Source organism: Rhinichthys klamathensis, unplaced genomic scaffold, assembly GCF_029890125.1.
Source record: "Rhinichthys klamathensis goyatoka isolate OS25496 unplaced genomic scaffold, OSU_Roscu_1.1 h1tg000956l_1, whole genome shotgun sequence".
Classification (NCBI taxonomy): domain Eukaryota; kingdom Metazoa; phylum Chordata; class Actinopteri; order Cypriniformes; family Leuciscidae; genus Rhinichthys; species Rhinichthys klamathensis.
Window position 1 is genome coordinate 100,851 of NW_026607275.1, and position 14,822 is coordinate 115,672.

General features: G+C 37.0%; 1 protein-coding gene across 1 annotated transcript; it reads right to left on the reverse strand.

The window, feature by feature from the left end:
- On the reverse strand, positions 1-3,694 carry LOC130078698 (glutamine synthetase-like). The gene is made up of 7 exons (XM_056244294.1): positions 3,623-3,694; positions 3,048-3,246; positions 2,793-2,954; positions 1,708-1,854; positions 892-1,019; positions 556-755; positions 1-422 (listed from the first exon to the last, which is right to left on the reverse strand). Exons 2-7 carry the CDS (start codon positions 3,214-3,216, stop codon positions 110-112), a joined length of 1,119 nt encoding a protein of 372 aa, XP_056100269.1. The 5' UTR covers positions 3,217-3,246; positions 3,623-3,694; the 3' UTR covers positions 1-109.
- Between the last annotated feature and the right edge of the window lie 11,128 nt (positions 3,695-14,822).

Sequence of the window (14,822 nt, forward strand, 5' to 3'; positions counted from 1 at the left end):
AAAATTTTAATTTAATTTGAGTAACGAGTATGATTTACAGACAAATATAACAGGTTAATGTGCCCTCTGCCTCTAAATTCACAATAAATTACTTGTTTCCAAAGGTGTGTTATTCCAGTTCATGAACATCTTTGCCCTCTTCCAGCATGCATGTGCGGGCAATTGCGCCGGTCACGGCATATGGGTCACAGTTAGCGGCAGGACGGCGGTCCTCAAAGTAACCACATTTATCCTGACCCACCTGACGAGGGATACGGACACTCGCCCCGCGGTCAGCAACACCTGCTGAGAAATTACTGATGCTGGCGGTCTCGTGATGACCTGTGAGGCGACGCTTGTTATCTTCTCCACCGTGTGCGTCGTAGACTCGAATATGCTCTGCATGTCGCTTACTCAGTTTCTCGATGGCTTTCTCAATCTGCCTGATGAGAGGAGGACGATGGAGGTTAGATGACATGGAAATAACACTGTGACACAACTCACACTTTTATATTTGTCTTTAGTCTCTCTGACTTTTATGATTTTGCGTGTGTGTGTGCATAAGTGAGTACATACTCGATTCCTCCTTCTTCTCTCATTTGCACTGTGCTCACATTGATGTGGCAACCGGCTCCGTTCCAGTCTCCTGTCATGGGTTTTGGATCCAGGGTGGCCACCACTCCGAAATCTTCACACACCCTGTGTAGCAGGAAACGTGCCATCCACAGATGATCTCCCATCTCAATTCCTTCACATGGACCCACCTGGAACTCCCACTGCAGAGAGAGTAAACTATCCTCACTGGCCATCCAGTAGATAGATATACATAATAGAGATCTACATATGTTGTGTTTTTGTAAATAAATAGTGTCTACTGTATCTCTACCTAATAACTTCATGGTAGTGAGTTACCTGAGAGGGCATGACCTCTGCGTTAGTGCCACCGATTTTGATGCCAGCATAAAGACAGGCTTTATAATGACAATCCACAATGTCTCTGCCAAAGGCTCTGTCAGCACCAACACTGCAGTAATACGGACCTGACAGAAGAGAGACGCAAAGTTGCCCTCTTAAAAATATAGGATTGTCACAGATGCCATTTTATTGCTAAATCAGACACATAAAAACTCTCTAAAGGAATGTCAGCAAACCTGAACATGTACAGTAAAATGAGTCACAGGCTGAGAGTGTTTTCTGATTGGCTAAAAGAGTGTGGCCCAGAGAGCCACAAAAACTTGTTTTGTTTTGGGCATCTATCAGGTACTGAAACTTAAATGTTACTTGAAATCAAATAAACATTTAACAAATGTAAGAAAAAAACTATTTAAACTTGTTAAACTTGTTTTATTTCAGTTAGTCACAGCATTTTTCATTTATTTAACTTGATGTACAAAGTTAACTGAAATAATACTGAAATAAAAATGAATACAAACTATATTATAAACATATTTGAACACAACAAAGTGTTCTTAAAAACTATCAAATTGAAATATAAAAATAAAATCTATTATTAAAATATGAATAAATATAATATTATCTCAATGATACTAAAATTGCACTGCTATACAGACATTGTAAGTGTGGTTATTCAAAATATCCCACAAAGCACCTTTAAAACCAAAGACCTTTCCCATTGCATTAAAGGTGTTACAAATTATCATTAAGTTTCATGTTGCGCCCCTTAACCTAGACTGTGGATGTAACAACTCATGATAACATTCAAATCACCTTGTTTTTTGGGGTAGCCTAGTCTGGGCCAGCCATAAGGGTGTCCATCCACACCTAGGAGAGTATATTCCTGCTCCATTCCAAACCAAGGGTGGAGATCTTTGACCTTCTCCATTTCCTTTTTACAGTTGTTACGATGATTCGATTCTAAGAGAACACATGAAGGTACCAGGGTTTAAATCATCTACAGTTCTACACAACTTCAAAAGATAGCATCATCTTTCTATTTGGTTTGATGGTGTGACACCTGCCTGAAATGTTTCTTCTATATAATGTTATACATATAACATTATATAGAAGAAATATCACACATATATATAAGCAGTATCAGTAATCAAGACCTGATGTGTGCAACTAACCCATTAACATCTTAAAACATTTTTCAGTGAATTTTAAAATCCATTTTAAAAAATATGGTGCTTTTAGAACTTAAATTACAAATAAGGCAACAGTTTGCATGACTTCTTTTTTTCAAGTTGCCATGACTTAAATCTGCCCTAATTTTAACAACTAACAACTTCGATTTTCCAAATCTACTCCTTTTATCAACAAGTAATACAATTTAAAAAAAACTGTGGTTTAATAATGTGTCATTTCTTTTAATAAGAAATTGAAATAAGCATTCAAAAACGCTCAAAAATACTGTGATTACATGAAGCAGTAACAATCATTTTGCAATCATCAAGTAATCATTTTGAGTTGAGGAACAAACTCATCCTGATATCACAAGAAAATAAGTTTCTAAATGTGTCCGTAACAATGTACAAGAAACTAGCAAACTGCCAAACAACGTACTATTCATTATTAATGCACCAGTGCATGTTGGGAAGCAGGTGAATGAGACTGAATAAAAAAAAAATTCAATACAGGCCTACATGAACTAAAAATGCATTAATCCAATTTACCTGTTATACTTTAAAGATGAATTAATAAATAAATAAAAAAGCTGCACTAAGATGCATTGCTTGGGCTCCTTTTGAATGTGGCTCAAAACAGTAAGTAAATCAAAAACTACAATAAGTAAATCTTTAGCATTGTTTACTTTATTTTTTGTTTTGTTTTTGTTTACAGTTTCACAATCATACCTGCAGGTTCCCTGGTGGGCTCGAGCACTTCACACAGGACCAGTTTGTTTGGGTCCAAAATGAAGGGGTCCCTGAACATGCAGACAGGAATCAGTAGCATGTCGCTGTTGCGTCCTTCAGACTGACCTGTGCTGGAACCATCAAAGTTCCATTCTGGTAGATCTGCCAAAGAACAAGAAAAACCAGCATTAACAAGATGCTGGAGATAAAAACAAAGAAAGTGAAACTGCTCAGGTAAAAACAAAAACTTGCTACCAGCTATGCTCTTTGGCTCCGAATCCATGGTTCGAGTCTTGGCGCGCAGACCCTCCCCAGAGCCATCAATCCAGACGTAAGTGACCTGACAGAAGTGACCCTGAGGCAGACTGAGATAATGCTGCCGCAGGGCCTTGTTGAGGCTAGAGCTGTCAGATACGCAAGACATACTGGACCCGATTTACAGTAAATAATGTATCTGGAGAAGCAAAACAAGTAGAACATAGACTATGCTGTCAATGTAGTTGTTTATTAAAATATCATAAATATTCATTCTAATTATTTAAATATATTAATATTAAATTCTGACAAATTTTAATCTAAAACCCTTTAAATTGTACTGTTTGTCAATACTTTAATACACAAATTTGTATACATTTAAATATATAAAAATAAATAAATACTCTGAAATGTTTACAATGCAATTTAATATAATGATAGCATTTAGACTGTTAATTATCTTTTATTTACAAATATATATAATCAAAATATTATTTTTTATTTGATTACACAGTGAATAAAAAAAGCCAAGAAATGTTTTACTGCTCATTAAAGTACCATAATGTACTACTTACTCAGACAAGTGTATGTGATGTAATCGTTCCTCTTCTCACATGAAGACTGATGACCTGTGTGCTGAAACAGTTGAGTTTAAGAAGCCTGTCATCAATAAGTTATGTCGTGTGAGAGATTAAACATAAGATGGGCGTGATTTCCATTCATAGATTTGATTCTGTGATGACAAAACAAAATGAGTCATTACACCCCAATGCATTTAAACCTGTTCACCTGTAATTGCTACGATACTGCTGCTGAGTGTATCGTAGTATCGAATAGTTTTCATTCATTAATTGTTTTTATTTTCTTTCTGGTTACCTGGTATTTTATATTATTAAGATGTGAGGCAATGAAGACTTGTGCATGACCAGTATTTTCAAATACAATCTACTCAACCGTTTTCTCACCTCAGCTCTCCTGCACACACAATTACACACTACACTTAATGAGAGGCTTTTTTTCCACTGGAAAGAGAGATCAGCAAAATCAAGGCACAGAGGAACAGAGCTTTTTACTTTGATATGAACAGACACTTGCTGTAAAAAAGCTGATTACTAAAGCTGATTTATTTAAACCCCTGCAAGCACGTCACGAAGCAAACTATATAGAAACTGCTTGTTTGCAGAACAGACATAAGATTTAAATACACTTACAACCTCTTCTAATGGGTTTGGCTTTTCATTCACTAAAGGGAATCACAAGTCTTATTCCCACAAGTTACCTATAAACAGGCAAAACCAGTTTAAAAAGCAGAAGCTAAACATAAAGGAGGTGTTTATGAAAATAAATAAAAAAGTCCATCAGCTCTAATTTTCAGCTGATTTAATAAGGTTGTGAATAGATTGCACTACTCTCATATAAGTAACATTCTATATGTCACTCTCTATCACCTTTGTGTATTAAATGCAAGTTCAACAAGGGTATACATTGACTCATTTCTTGTCTGAGATCTTTTGTTTTTACTCAAAGGCTGATTTCCACTATATCCTCTATATCAATATTAGGCCTGGCCACTTCTTTGGAGACCTATAGCCTCAATCAAATACAGACGGTACAATTTGAGATTACAATAGCAAGGAAGGCAATTTTGTTGATGTGGAACAAAGTGTTTGTACCTAAATTTTAGGTGTGTCTTACAGAGTACAATTTTTTATGTATGTATATGTAGCTGTTTGTATGTGTTTCTGTATATGTATGTATAGATATTGTATGTTTTATGTATATTTTGTATTTATACATTTACCATTATTTTTATTTTTTGTTGTTGTTACTGATTTGCTGGTATACCAGCTCTTGTGTAAGAATGGGAGCAAATCCCTTCAGCCATGTCCCAAAATCTAGTGAAAAGCTTCTCAGAAGATTTTAAAGAGTTCCAGCTTTTTGTTAATGTCAGTGTTTTTGAAATGAAATGTTTTATATATAAAAGTACATATGAATTCCATGTTTGGGTGTCTACATCTACTTCTGGTAAAATGTTAACAAATTAAAATGTGAAGCAACCTGTTCATCCAGTCTCCATTGTGATGTTTTGGAACATTTACAAGCATAAAACAAAAATGACGTGGCACAAGATAATCTTGATGACGTAACCTTAAAATGAAATGTAACCTGTTTCATTAAATTAAATGTATCAGTATTTCTGGGTGGTTCATACTGATAATAAAATAATAAAAGCAAAACTAAAACTATACTTGCTTAACATATTAAAGAGCCAATTCAAACCTTTCTGGTGATACAAATCTAAAAAGAACAATGGTAAAATGTGTAAAAGATGCTTGGTGAATGCCTCAAATGTGAAGAAAAAACCCCCCATTACTACTAACATGAAGTGCGTGTTTAATTAAAGTCCTTCACACACTGGTTAACACACTTGTTACATCTAAAACAAGAAATAGCTTTTTTGTTTTATAAACAATATGCAGGAAAAACATACAAATTATATTTGCAAACCTGTTTTGACATCATTTACCAAATGGTTTTGATCAAAAGTGATCCGGGATTAAAACCCATGCTCAAGTGACCAGTGCTATCAGATTGTGATTGTTCAGAGCTCCCAGATCACCTCAGGTTGGGACTGAACCTTGCTTTAGGCTACCACAACTCAAGGCAATATACTCAGTTTAAGGAAATAAAATTGCAGCTTTCAATTTTTTTTTTTTTAAAGGAATTGGCCACCCAAAAATGAAAATCCTGTCATAATTGACACACCCTCATGCTGTTCTAAACCTATGACTTTCTGTCTAATGTGGAAAATAAAGCCTGTTCCTAACATAAAGCTATTGTATGTATGCAGAAGACTTGGAATATAATGCATGAGACATGTGGATTACTTTTGGATGATTCAATGTCTTCTGAAGCAAAACGATAGGTGTGTGTGGAAGAAAACTATTAGTACGTTTTTTACTATAATTCAATGCTTCTGCATGGCCTTTGTCATATGAGCGCTCATCAGAGGGACATTATGACACGTGACATAAGTGTGTTGTAAAGCTCGCACAAGAAGTGGCGATCCTTCTGCGCGTAGTACTTCACCACGTATACTTACGTTTAAATCGAGCTGAACTTGAGAATAAGTCTAGCAGCTCAGCGAAAGTGATGGTTTATAGATAAAGGAGTTTAAAATATTAGTATTATTTCTTTACACACACCTAATTTCAATTCAAAAGACATTGATTCATCCACTGGGGTCGTATGGATTACGCTGTGTGTGGTTTTTCAAGCGTCAACCAAGCAGCAACCATTCACTTGTATTATATGGACTCATAGAGAAGGATTATTTTAGTAAAAATCTTCATTTGTGTTTATCTGAAGAAAGTAGGCCTTGCATGAGTAGGCCTATATGATGAGAGAATTTTTTCATTTTTGAGTGAACTATCCCTTTAAGAAAAGATATTCAGAATTACAGTGAGAAGGAAAACTGTAAACTTTGAGCATCACAGCTGCAGTTACTACATAATCATGAACGGCAGTGAGCGGTCCAGCATATCTTCAGTGAGTGATCACAGTGCAGGATGGATGATTAAGAATCACATTTATGGATCATATGTCCACAGCAACTCTCATGTCATGCTTTCCTGACAATACGTCCAGATTTCTTTGAGTCTCGTCTCCTTGACCGGACCGGCTGGCTACTGACTCGCCACGTTCCATGACAGACACGGTCACTGTGGTTAAGAACAAGAACAACACAGACAGTTATGAAGGCATACACATATGCACATAGTTAATTTGCTGTCTAAATATGGGCTGTTTTGTGTTTTATGGTAATACTGTATCCTTTTGAGACACTTATAGGTTGATTTCCCAGAAAAGTCAACAGTGTGAAATGAATATTAACCCTTAAACACATACCTCAGGTCTTTAGTGACCTGGGACGTCATTCACGTCATTGGGTCAAAATCACCATAAAGTGCCTTTGAGACATCAAAATTTCCACAAAAAATTCAGAGATTTTCCATTTACCTTTATATGTGTTGTATTAAGGAGACCTTAGGCTGTTAGAAATGCATATTGGCCAAGCTCCAGCAGTTTTTTAGCCTGGGAAAACCCAGAAAACTTCCGGCAAATTTAGATTTGCTCTGAAAGTCAGTCTGGCAAAGAGCTCATTCAAGCCCATTTCCAATCCGTTGAAATCGAGGCACCAACCAGAAACGTTGGGGCGGGCTTTACACGATGACGACAGCGCTGGGATTTTGAAGCAGATTTTGTAGCCTACACTACAAAGATGGATGCCACCGTCGAACATCACTCGTTCGAATCAGCTATCGCGTCTGTTTTAAGCGATTTGAACGTTTCCTTTTTGTTAAAAACCGAGCAAAGAACAACACACGGAGATGTTTCTCCGCCGCTCTGCATACGTCATCTCCTTCATCGCTCTGATTGGGTTTAGGTCTATCCGCGACGTCCGTTGCTGACGCCCCTCTTGAAATGATTTGTCTATGACGCTTTGCCAGACCATAACTCAGTTACAACTGAGAATGGTCTGGTTTTAACTAGGCTAGCAGTTTTTATGAATTAGCTGCAAGCTAACAATATACGAGCAAACCATAAAATATGTCCACCCTGTCATGGACAAATTCAAAGTAGAATATATACTTTTTCATTGCATAGCAGGGGCGTAGCCATCATTTCAAAAGTGAGGGGGACAGAATGTCAAGTGTAATACCATTTTTTTTCCAGATTTTTGTTGACAGGTTAATTGGCTTAATGTGCTATTTATTTTTAAAGCAATAAAACAGAAAGAAAGAAATGCAGATGTTCAGTACTCCTGGCTTAAAACGAGGTGGAGGTGATAAAATCCTGATCATGTATTTTAATTAGATAATACAATTTTTATTTTTCGTAGACCATCACATAGCCTACTGTGTTTCCCACAGTATTTTTGTAGGTGGATCTCGAAACTTCTAGGGGGATCCGGGGGCATGCCCCCCCTGAAGAAAATTTTGTACATTTTAAAGATAAATTCATTAATCTGGTGCACTTTGAGTCCCCCGAATCCACTGTTAAAAATAAATAATCCACCCGTCAACCCCCCAAACATATGATATTCTCTGATTTAGATATCTGATCATCGCATTACAATTATTCAAATTATCAGTGTTACTGTTAAGCATGATACTATGGTTAAATATCACACTGAAGTAGGCTGGTTTAAAAATAACATTTACTTAAAATAAAAGTTCTTCTTTTGGCAAAATAATTCAACAAGAGAAATAGGCAGAGTTATTCATCATTGTGCAACACAATTCGGATACCACATGACAACTTACTTACAGTGCTTGACTTTTTCGTGAAAAAGGAGTGAAGAGTTTTTTTGCCGTTTTGAACTCTACTATGGAACTGATGGATTCGGCGCGGGTGCGAGCATGGGCGTGTCGTAGGCTAATGTACGAGTGACTGATTACCATGGAAGCGTGAAAGTCACGTATAGTAGCCTAAATAGACTATCCTTGACTCTTTGGATTTTAAATCTCGATGTAGGGCAGGCTATACACACCCGCGAAAACCTCAGCTTGTCAGACACATTTGCCCTATGAAAAAGTGCGGGGGACGAATTTACATTTTATAAAAAGTGGGGGGGACATGTCCCCCCCGTCCCCCGCGTAATCTACGCCCATGAGTGATTATAAAATGTAGATCTGCAGAAAGATAATGTGTCCCTTTCCCAACACAACATTTTAGTTAATGGTAAAAGTCTTTTGATAATAATGAAGTTACTGCCTAAATATGTATTGCCCAATATAATATGCGATAGTTGCACATTATTTTCTAAATAAAATCTAAAAACAAAGATATTCAGTCAAACTTTAAAACAATAACTGGGCCTCATTTGTTTATTAAGAAATCACACACAAGGTTTTGTTAACTTGTTAAAATAATTTGTTTATTTTCAAAAAAGTTAAGCATGACAGGGTGGACAACAAGTTGACAGGGTGGAACTTGGCATGACAGGGTGGACAAATGCTTTAATGTTCTAACCTGGAGTTTGGTGGTGTCTCTGACTGTAGCAAAGCACTGGCTCTGGCTCTGGCCCTGGCTTGCCTTTTTGTTTTATCTTTTGCCCTTTTCTCTCTCTCACTTAGCTCATTAATACACTTCTTCTTTCCAGTCTCTCTGTCTTTTCCCCCCTCTTTCTCAAGGTAATTTCTTCTTCTCTCTGGGGCAGCATCACGACATTCCCTATATCGCCTTGCTATTAGGCTCATTCCTGGTAAAAAAAATTATCTTTCAAAAGAATTCAGAACGTTCTCTTACAAATTCCCCTTTAATTGGTCCAGCTAAACTAGGCTTGCCTTCTTATTTATTTACATTGTTAGTTAGGGCTGTATTTTTTTTCAAACAGTCAATGAAATCCATGTCAATCTTTTATTACATAGGAACAAAGGTTTGTAAACTATCATCAAATTATCGTCATCATCAAAACACCTGCTGATAGTGATATTGGAAAAAAGGTCCACGTCCACTCATGTATAGAATCTACTGTTCTAATAATATGTGTTATAACTGTTCTAATATGTGGGGGGAAAAAATCTAAATGTGGCGAAAACTGCAAATGTCCTCCTTATCATGAGCCATGTCCACTCTGTCATGGAAGGCTTGGTGACAGGGTGGACAGTGACAGGGAGGACATTTTTTTGGCTAAAGTTAGCATTTAATGAGCACATGGTGTACAGCGGTTAGCAAAGTGATTCACTGTTTTTTATTTTTTTTATTCAACTTTCAGAAAGGCTTACAATGACAAGTGATTCACTGCCCAGATAGCACAAGTCTATTTGATGTTTACATCTGGAAGACGTATTTTTAAGAGTGTTTGCTCATCTGCAATACGTCTACGCTTCCTGTCAGATATCAAATAAACGTTTAGAAGATGTCAGTTTAACATGCATTCTAAATCATTACATCTTAAAGAGGAACAATTACAGAAGAATAAAATAAAGCATATTTTGTAACCTTGTGGCGCTTGGGAGGGTTCAGTACATTCAGCATCTGGCTCAGATTCAATCTCAAACATATTCTTAAAACTATCATTTTCAACATCTTCAAAATCTATATTTGGATCGCTGACACCTTCTGGTGAACGTGATTTCACCAAGTACCACATGTTCCTGGAATATTAATTAATATAAAAACTTTTCAGATATTCAAAATATACATTTTAAACAGTGCACAGTCAGCTTTCAACACCCAGATAGCACAAGTCTATTTGATGTGATGTTTACATCTGGAAGACGTATTTTTAAGAGTGTTTGCTCATCTGCAATATGTCTATTGGACGTTTCCTGTCAGATGTCAAATAGACTTTTAGAAGATGTCTTTAAGATGTAATGATTTAGAATGCATGTTAAACTGACGTCTTCCAGATGTAAACATCACATCAAATAGACTTGTGCTATCTGGGTGTTGAAAGCTGACTGTGCACTGTTTAAAATGTATATTTTGAATATCTGAAAAGTTTTTATATTAATTAATATTCCAGGAACATGTGGTACTTGGTGAGATCACGTTCACCAGAAGGTGTCAGCGATCCAAATATAGATTTTGAAGATGTTGAAAATGATAGTTTTAAGAATATGTTTGAGATCGAATCTGAGCCAGATGCTGAATGTACTGAACCCTCCCAAGCGCCAAAAGGTTGCAAAATATGCTTTATTTTATTCTTCTGTAATTGTTCCTCTAAGAGTTTGATATTATCGCGAGAGCGACAGATCGTAGCGCTAAAGACCCAAATATGTGATCATTATAGCGATTAGTAGGCTGTTAACTGCTTCAGTCGTATTTAGTAATATTTATTTAGAGGTTACCTAAATGTGCCTGTGGTAACAAAACCAAACATTTTAAGGCATATGGAATCACTCTTAAAAAAGGTTTGGTCAGGTGGGGAACATTTTTAGTAATTATGCGAGGTACAAAAAGCACATCTAAACATCTTACCCGGAGGTCCACATGAGGCGTTTATGTGGCTTGGCTGCTTGTCTCCTGTACTGCATCAATCCACACACCAGCTCGTGAGCTATCATGACGTAAAGTAAAAATATGAGCACACCCGGGTCCATCCTGCCGGTAAATGCAAGTATTCGCTATTTGACAGGTTTTTGCACAGCAATGCGGGTTGCACGGAATTTAGCTACAGGGTCACTGAATCTCACACACGCGCTCGTTTATTATCCCTCCACCGCTCCACGGGTCACTTCCCGTGTCTCGCGCTTCAAAAATAATGAATAAACAGCGGCATTTTACTCCTCATCACTGACTTGATAATCCGAATTTTAATTGTGACACGGCAAAGCTTTTCATCTTTTACTGTTGGCGTAGTGTGAGGTTTGTGTTGCTTGGATTATATCCTATTGAGCTTTTCGACAGACGGATCAGGAGGATGATGTTGCCGTGGAGACATCGCCGTTGCCAAGAGACCTCGTAATTCAGTTTCAGTAGTGCCGAGATTGAAAAAGAAAATACATCATCGCTGCCATCATAGACCCATTTTGCGCCGACGTCACAATGTTTACCAACTGTCTATAAACCCCGCATACAAGTCAGTCCTCGTGAAAAAAAAAAAATGTAAACAACGACAGACAGGAAATTTTGCTGACAGCAACAGTTATGCATTTCTGAAGGCGTACAAAAATCTGGTAACTTAATTTTAGATATAACCAACTTTCATGGGGTTTTTTTTGTAGTAGAGAGTCAGACAGACCGCAAAAGACAATCAGTCTAATAATACCTTGGATGGATAAATGAACTGTAAACCTTTAACACACACACTCTCACAGAGAGAGAGAGAGAGAGAGAGAGAGAGAGAGAGAGAGAGAGAGAGAGAGAGAGAGAGAGAGAGAGAGAGAGAGAGAGAGAGAGAGAGAGATTTTTACAATCAATTTATTAAAATATGTGTTAACATTTTATACAACTTTACACACACCTAAGAATAATTTAAAAAATAAAATAAAAAATATGATTACTTTAACTCTCTTACAAAAACAATTTTTTCAGCATCAACTGAACACAGAGCATTACAACACCACTGCATTTCAAAATCTTTTATCGTGTTCATCAATTTATGAAAGTTAAAATCAATAAGAATTCTTGATTTTACCATATTTTTAAAAACTAAAACAACATCTTGTCCTGGCTTTTCTTCTATCTTATTTCTCCTAGTGATATAGACAGCATATTTTGCTTGTCCCACAATAAAATTAATGACATGACATTTGAACTTTTGTTTTGAACTGTAAAAGAAACCCAAAATATAATCTTGCTTTGAAAAACAAATATTAAAAACATCTAAAAACACACTTAATAAGTCAAAAAGAGGGTTGAGTCGATTACAGTACATAAAACAATGAAAAATGGTCTCTCGTTCAAGACAAAAAGGACATTTGTCACTTACAGTGGGGTTTAAAATAGATACAAAAGCATTTACAGCAATAGCTCCATGTAAAATCCTCCATTGCAAATCACAAAGTTTCTTTTTTAATTGTGGTTTGTAAAGTGCTCGCCAAACAGGTTTAATATCAGAATTAATTCCTAATTTTTCTCTCCAAACTGTATCTGTTTTGATACTTAAATTACGTTGATGAATAACTTTCACAATGCATTTATACAATATTTTCCCTTCTACTGTACAAAAATCAATATACTCATTAACTCCACATTCTAACAAAGGGCTATTAAGACAAGACTCCTCTATAACAGGGCAAATTTCAAGATCTGGAAAAAGATCTTTACTATCAGGGATTAAAGTCCCTGCACCAAACTCTCCTAAAAGCGTCTTCTCTTCAACAGTTAGCATTTTTGTTATTTTATCAAGAAACTTCTTTGCAAAACGTACTGATCTAACTCCTAAAAGGATAGCAACTTTTTCAGCTCTCAGTAAATTATAACCTGATTCATTTATGATGTTTTTTAGCTTAAAAAGCTTTTTATTACATAATATATTTGTTAGACCAGGAAAGTCTTCTCCTGAAGTATCAAACCTAGCTCCAAATACAACTGGTTCTTCCAACAACCAATAAAGAGAATTTGCTGGTTCCATCCACCGATGTTTAAAGAAACCCCACACTTTGAACAAGTTTTGATAAAAAGGAGGAATTCCAGTAAAAGTCAATCTTTTATGATCCATTAAAAACAATGTTAAATCTATTTCCATATTTCCCACTCTTCTCAAGATGCTCAAAGCCAAAGGTCTCCACGCAAGTGAGTACGGTCCCATCAAAAGTTTCTGTATGTATTGGAGACGGTAAGTGGCTCTTCTGCTTGCGAGGTTAACCAGTCCTTGACCTCCTTCTTCTTTGGGCAAGAACAGAATGCTTTGAGGAGTCCAGTGATACTTGTCCCAAAAAAAGTTTACCAGTTCTCTTTGAATATTTACAAGCAGTCCATTTGGAGGGTCGACACAAGCAAGTTTATGCCATAATGAAGATGCCACAAGATTATTAATTATAAGAATACGTCCTCTATAAGATATCTGAGGGAGCAACCATTTCCATTTTTCCAATCGACCTTTTATTTTCTCAATTAAACCTTCCCAATTTTTCTTAATGAAGTTTTCATTCCCTAGATAGACACCAAGGTATTTTAAACCTCCTCTTTTCCAAATTAATCCTCCAGGTAAAGCGGGAAGATCTCCACTCCAATTTCCTACTAGTACAGCCTCACTTTTCTTCCAATTGACTTTAGCAGAGGAAACACATTTAAAATCATTAACTATTTTTTCTAACTTAAAAACATCCTCATTTCCATTTACAAAAACAATAACATCATCAGCATATACGGAAAGATGTAAGGAGTTGTTACAACCAGGAAAAATCAGACCTTTTAAATGAGCTCGTAACTTTTGAAGTAAAGGTTCGATGGCAAGGGAATACAACATCCCAGACATGGCACATCCCTGCCGAACTCCCCTCTCCACTGTGAACGGAGCACACAAACCACCATTAACCTTAAGAACACTCTCAATGTTACAGTACATAGCCTTAATCATAGATACAAAATAATTTCTAAAACCAAAAGCCTTTAAAGTATTCCATAAAACAAATGTTCAACAAATGTTCAACCATATCACTAAACTATCCTTCTTCCACCTCCGCAACATCGCCCGCTTTCGCCCCTCGCTTACCCTGGCAACAGCTGAAATCCTCATTCACGCATTCATAACTTCAAGACTTGACTATTGCAATAGCCTTCTTTACGGACTTCCTACCAATCAACTACAAAAACTGCAATACATCCAGAACTCAGCCGCCCGCCTTCTCACCCGCACCCGGTCCCGAGAACACATCACCCCTGTTCTACAGCAGCTACATTGGCTACCTCTTCATTACCGCATTCAATATAAGCTCCTCCTCCTCACCTACAAGTCCCTCCATAACCTGGCACCGCCCTACCTCACTGAGCTCCTAGAACAGCACCAACCCACCCGCCAACTCCGCTCTTCTGGCATGAACCGACTTACCCCAATCATCCGCTCAAACCGCCGGACCTTGGGGGATCGAGCCTTCGCTATTGCCGCCCCCACCCTCTGGAACTCACTCCCTACATCCATTAGAAACTCCGATTCACTAACAGACTTCAAATCAGTACTTAAAACCCACTTGTTCAAACTAGAGGCTGACATTTTTTCGGGAATCCCACGGGTCACGGGATTCCCGTGGGATTCCTGCAGGATGGGAGTCATCTTTGCTATTAATCACGGGATTTGGACGGTACAGGATAAATGGTTAA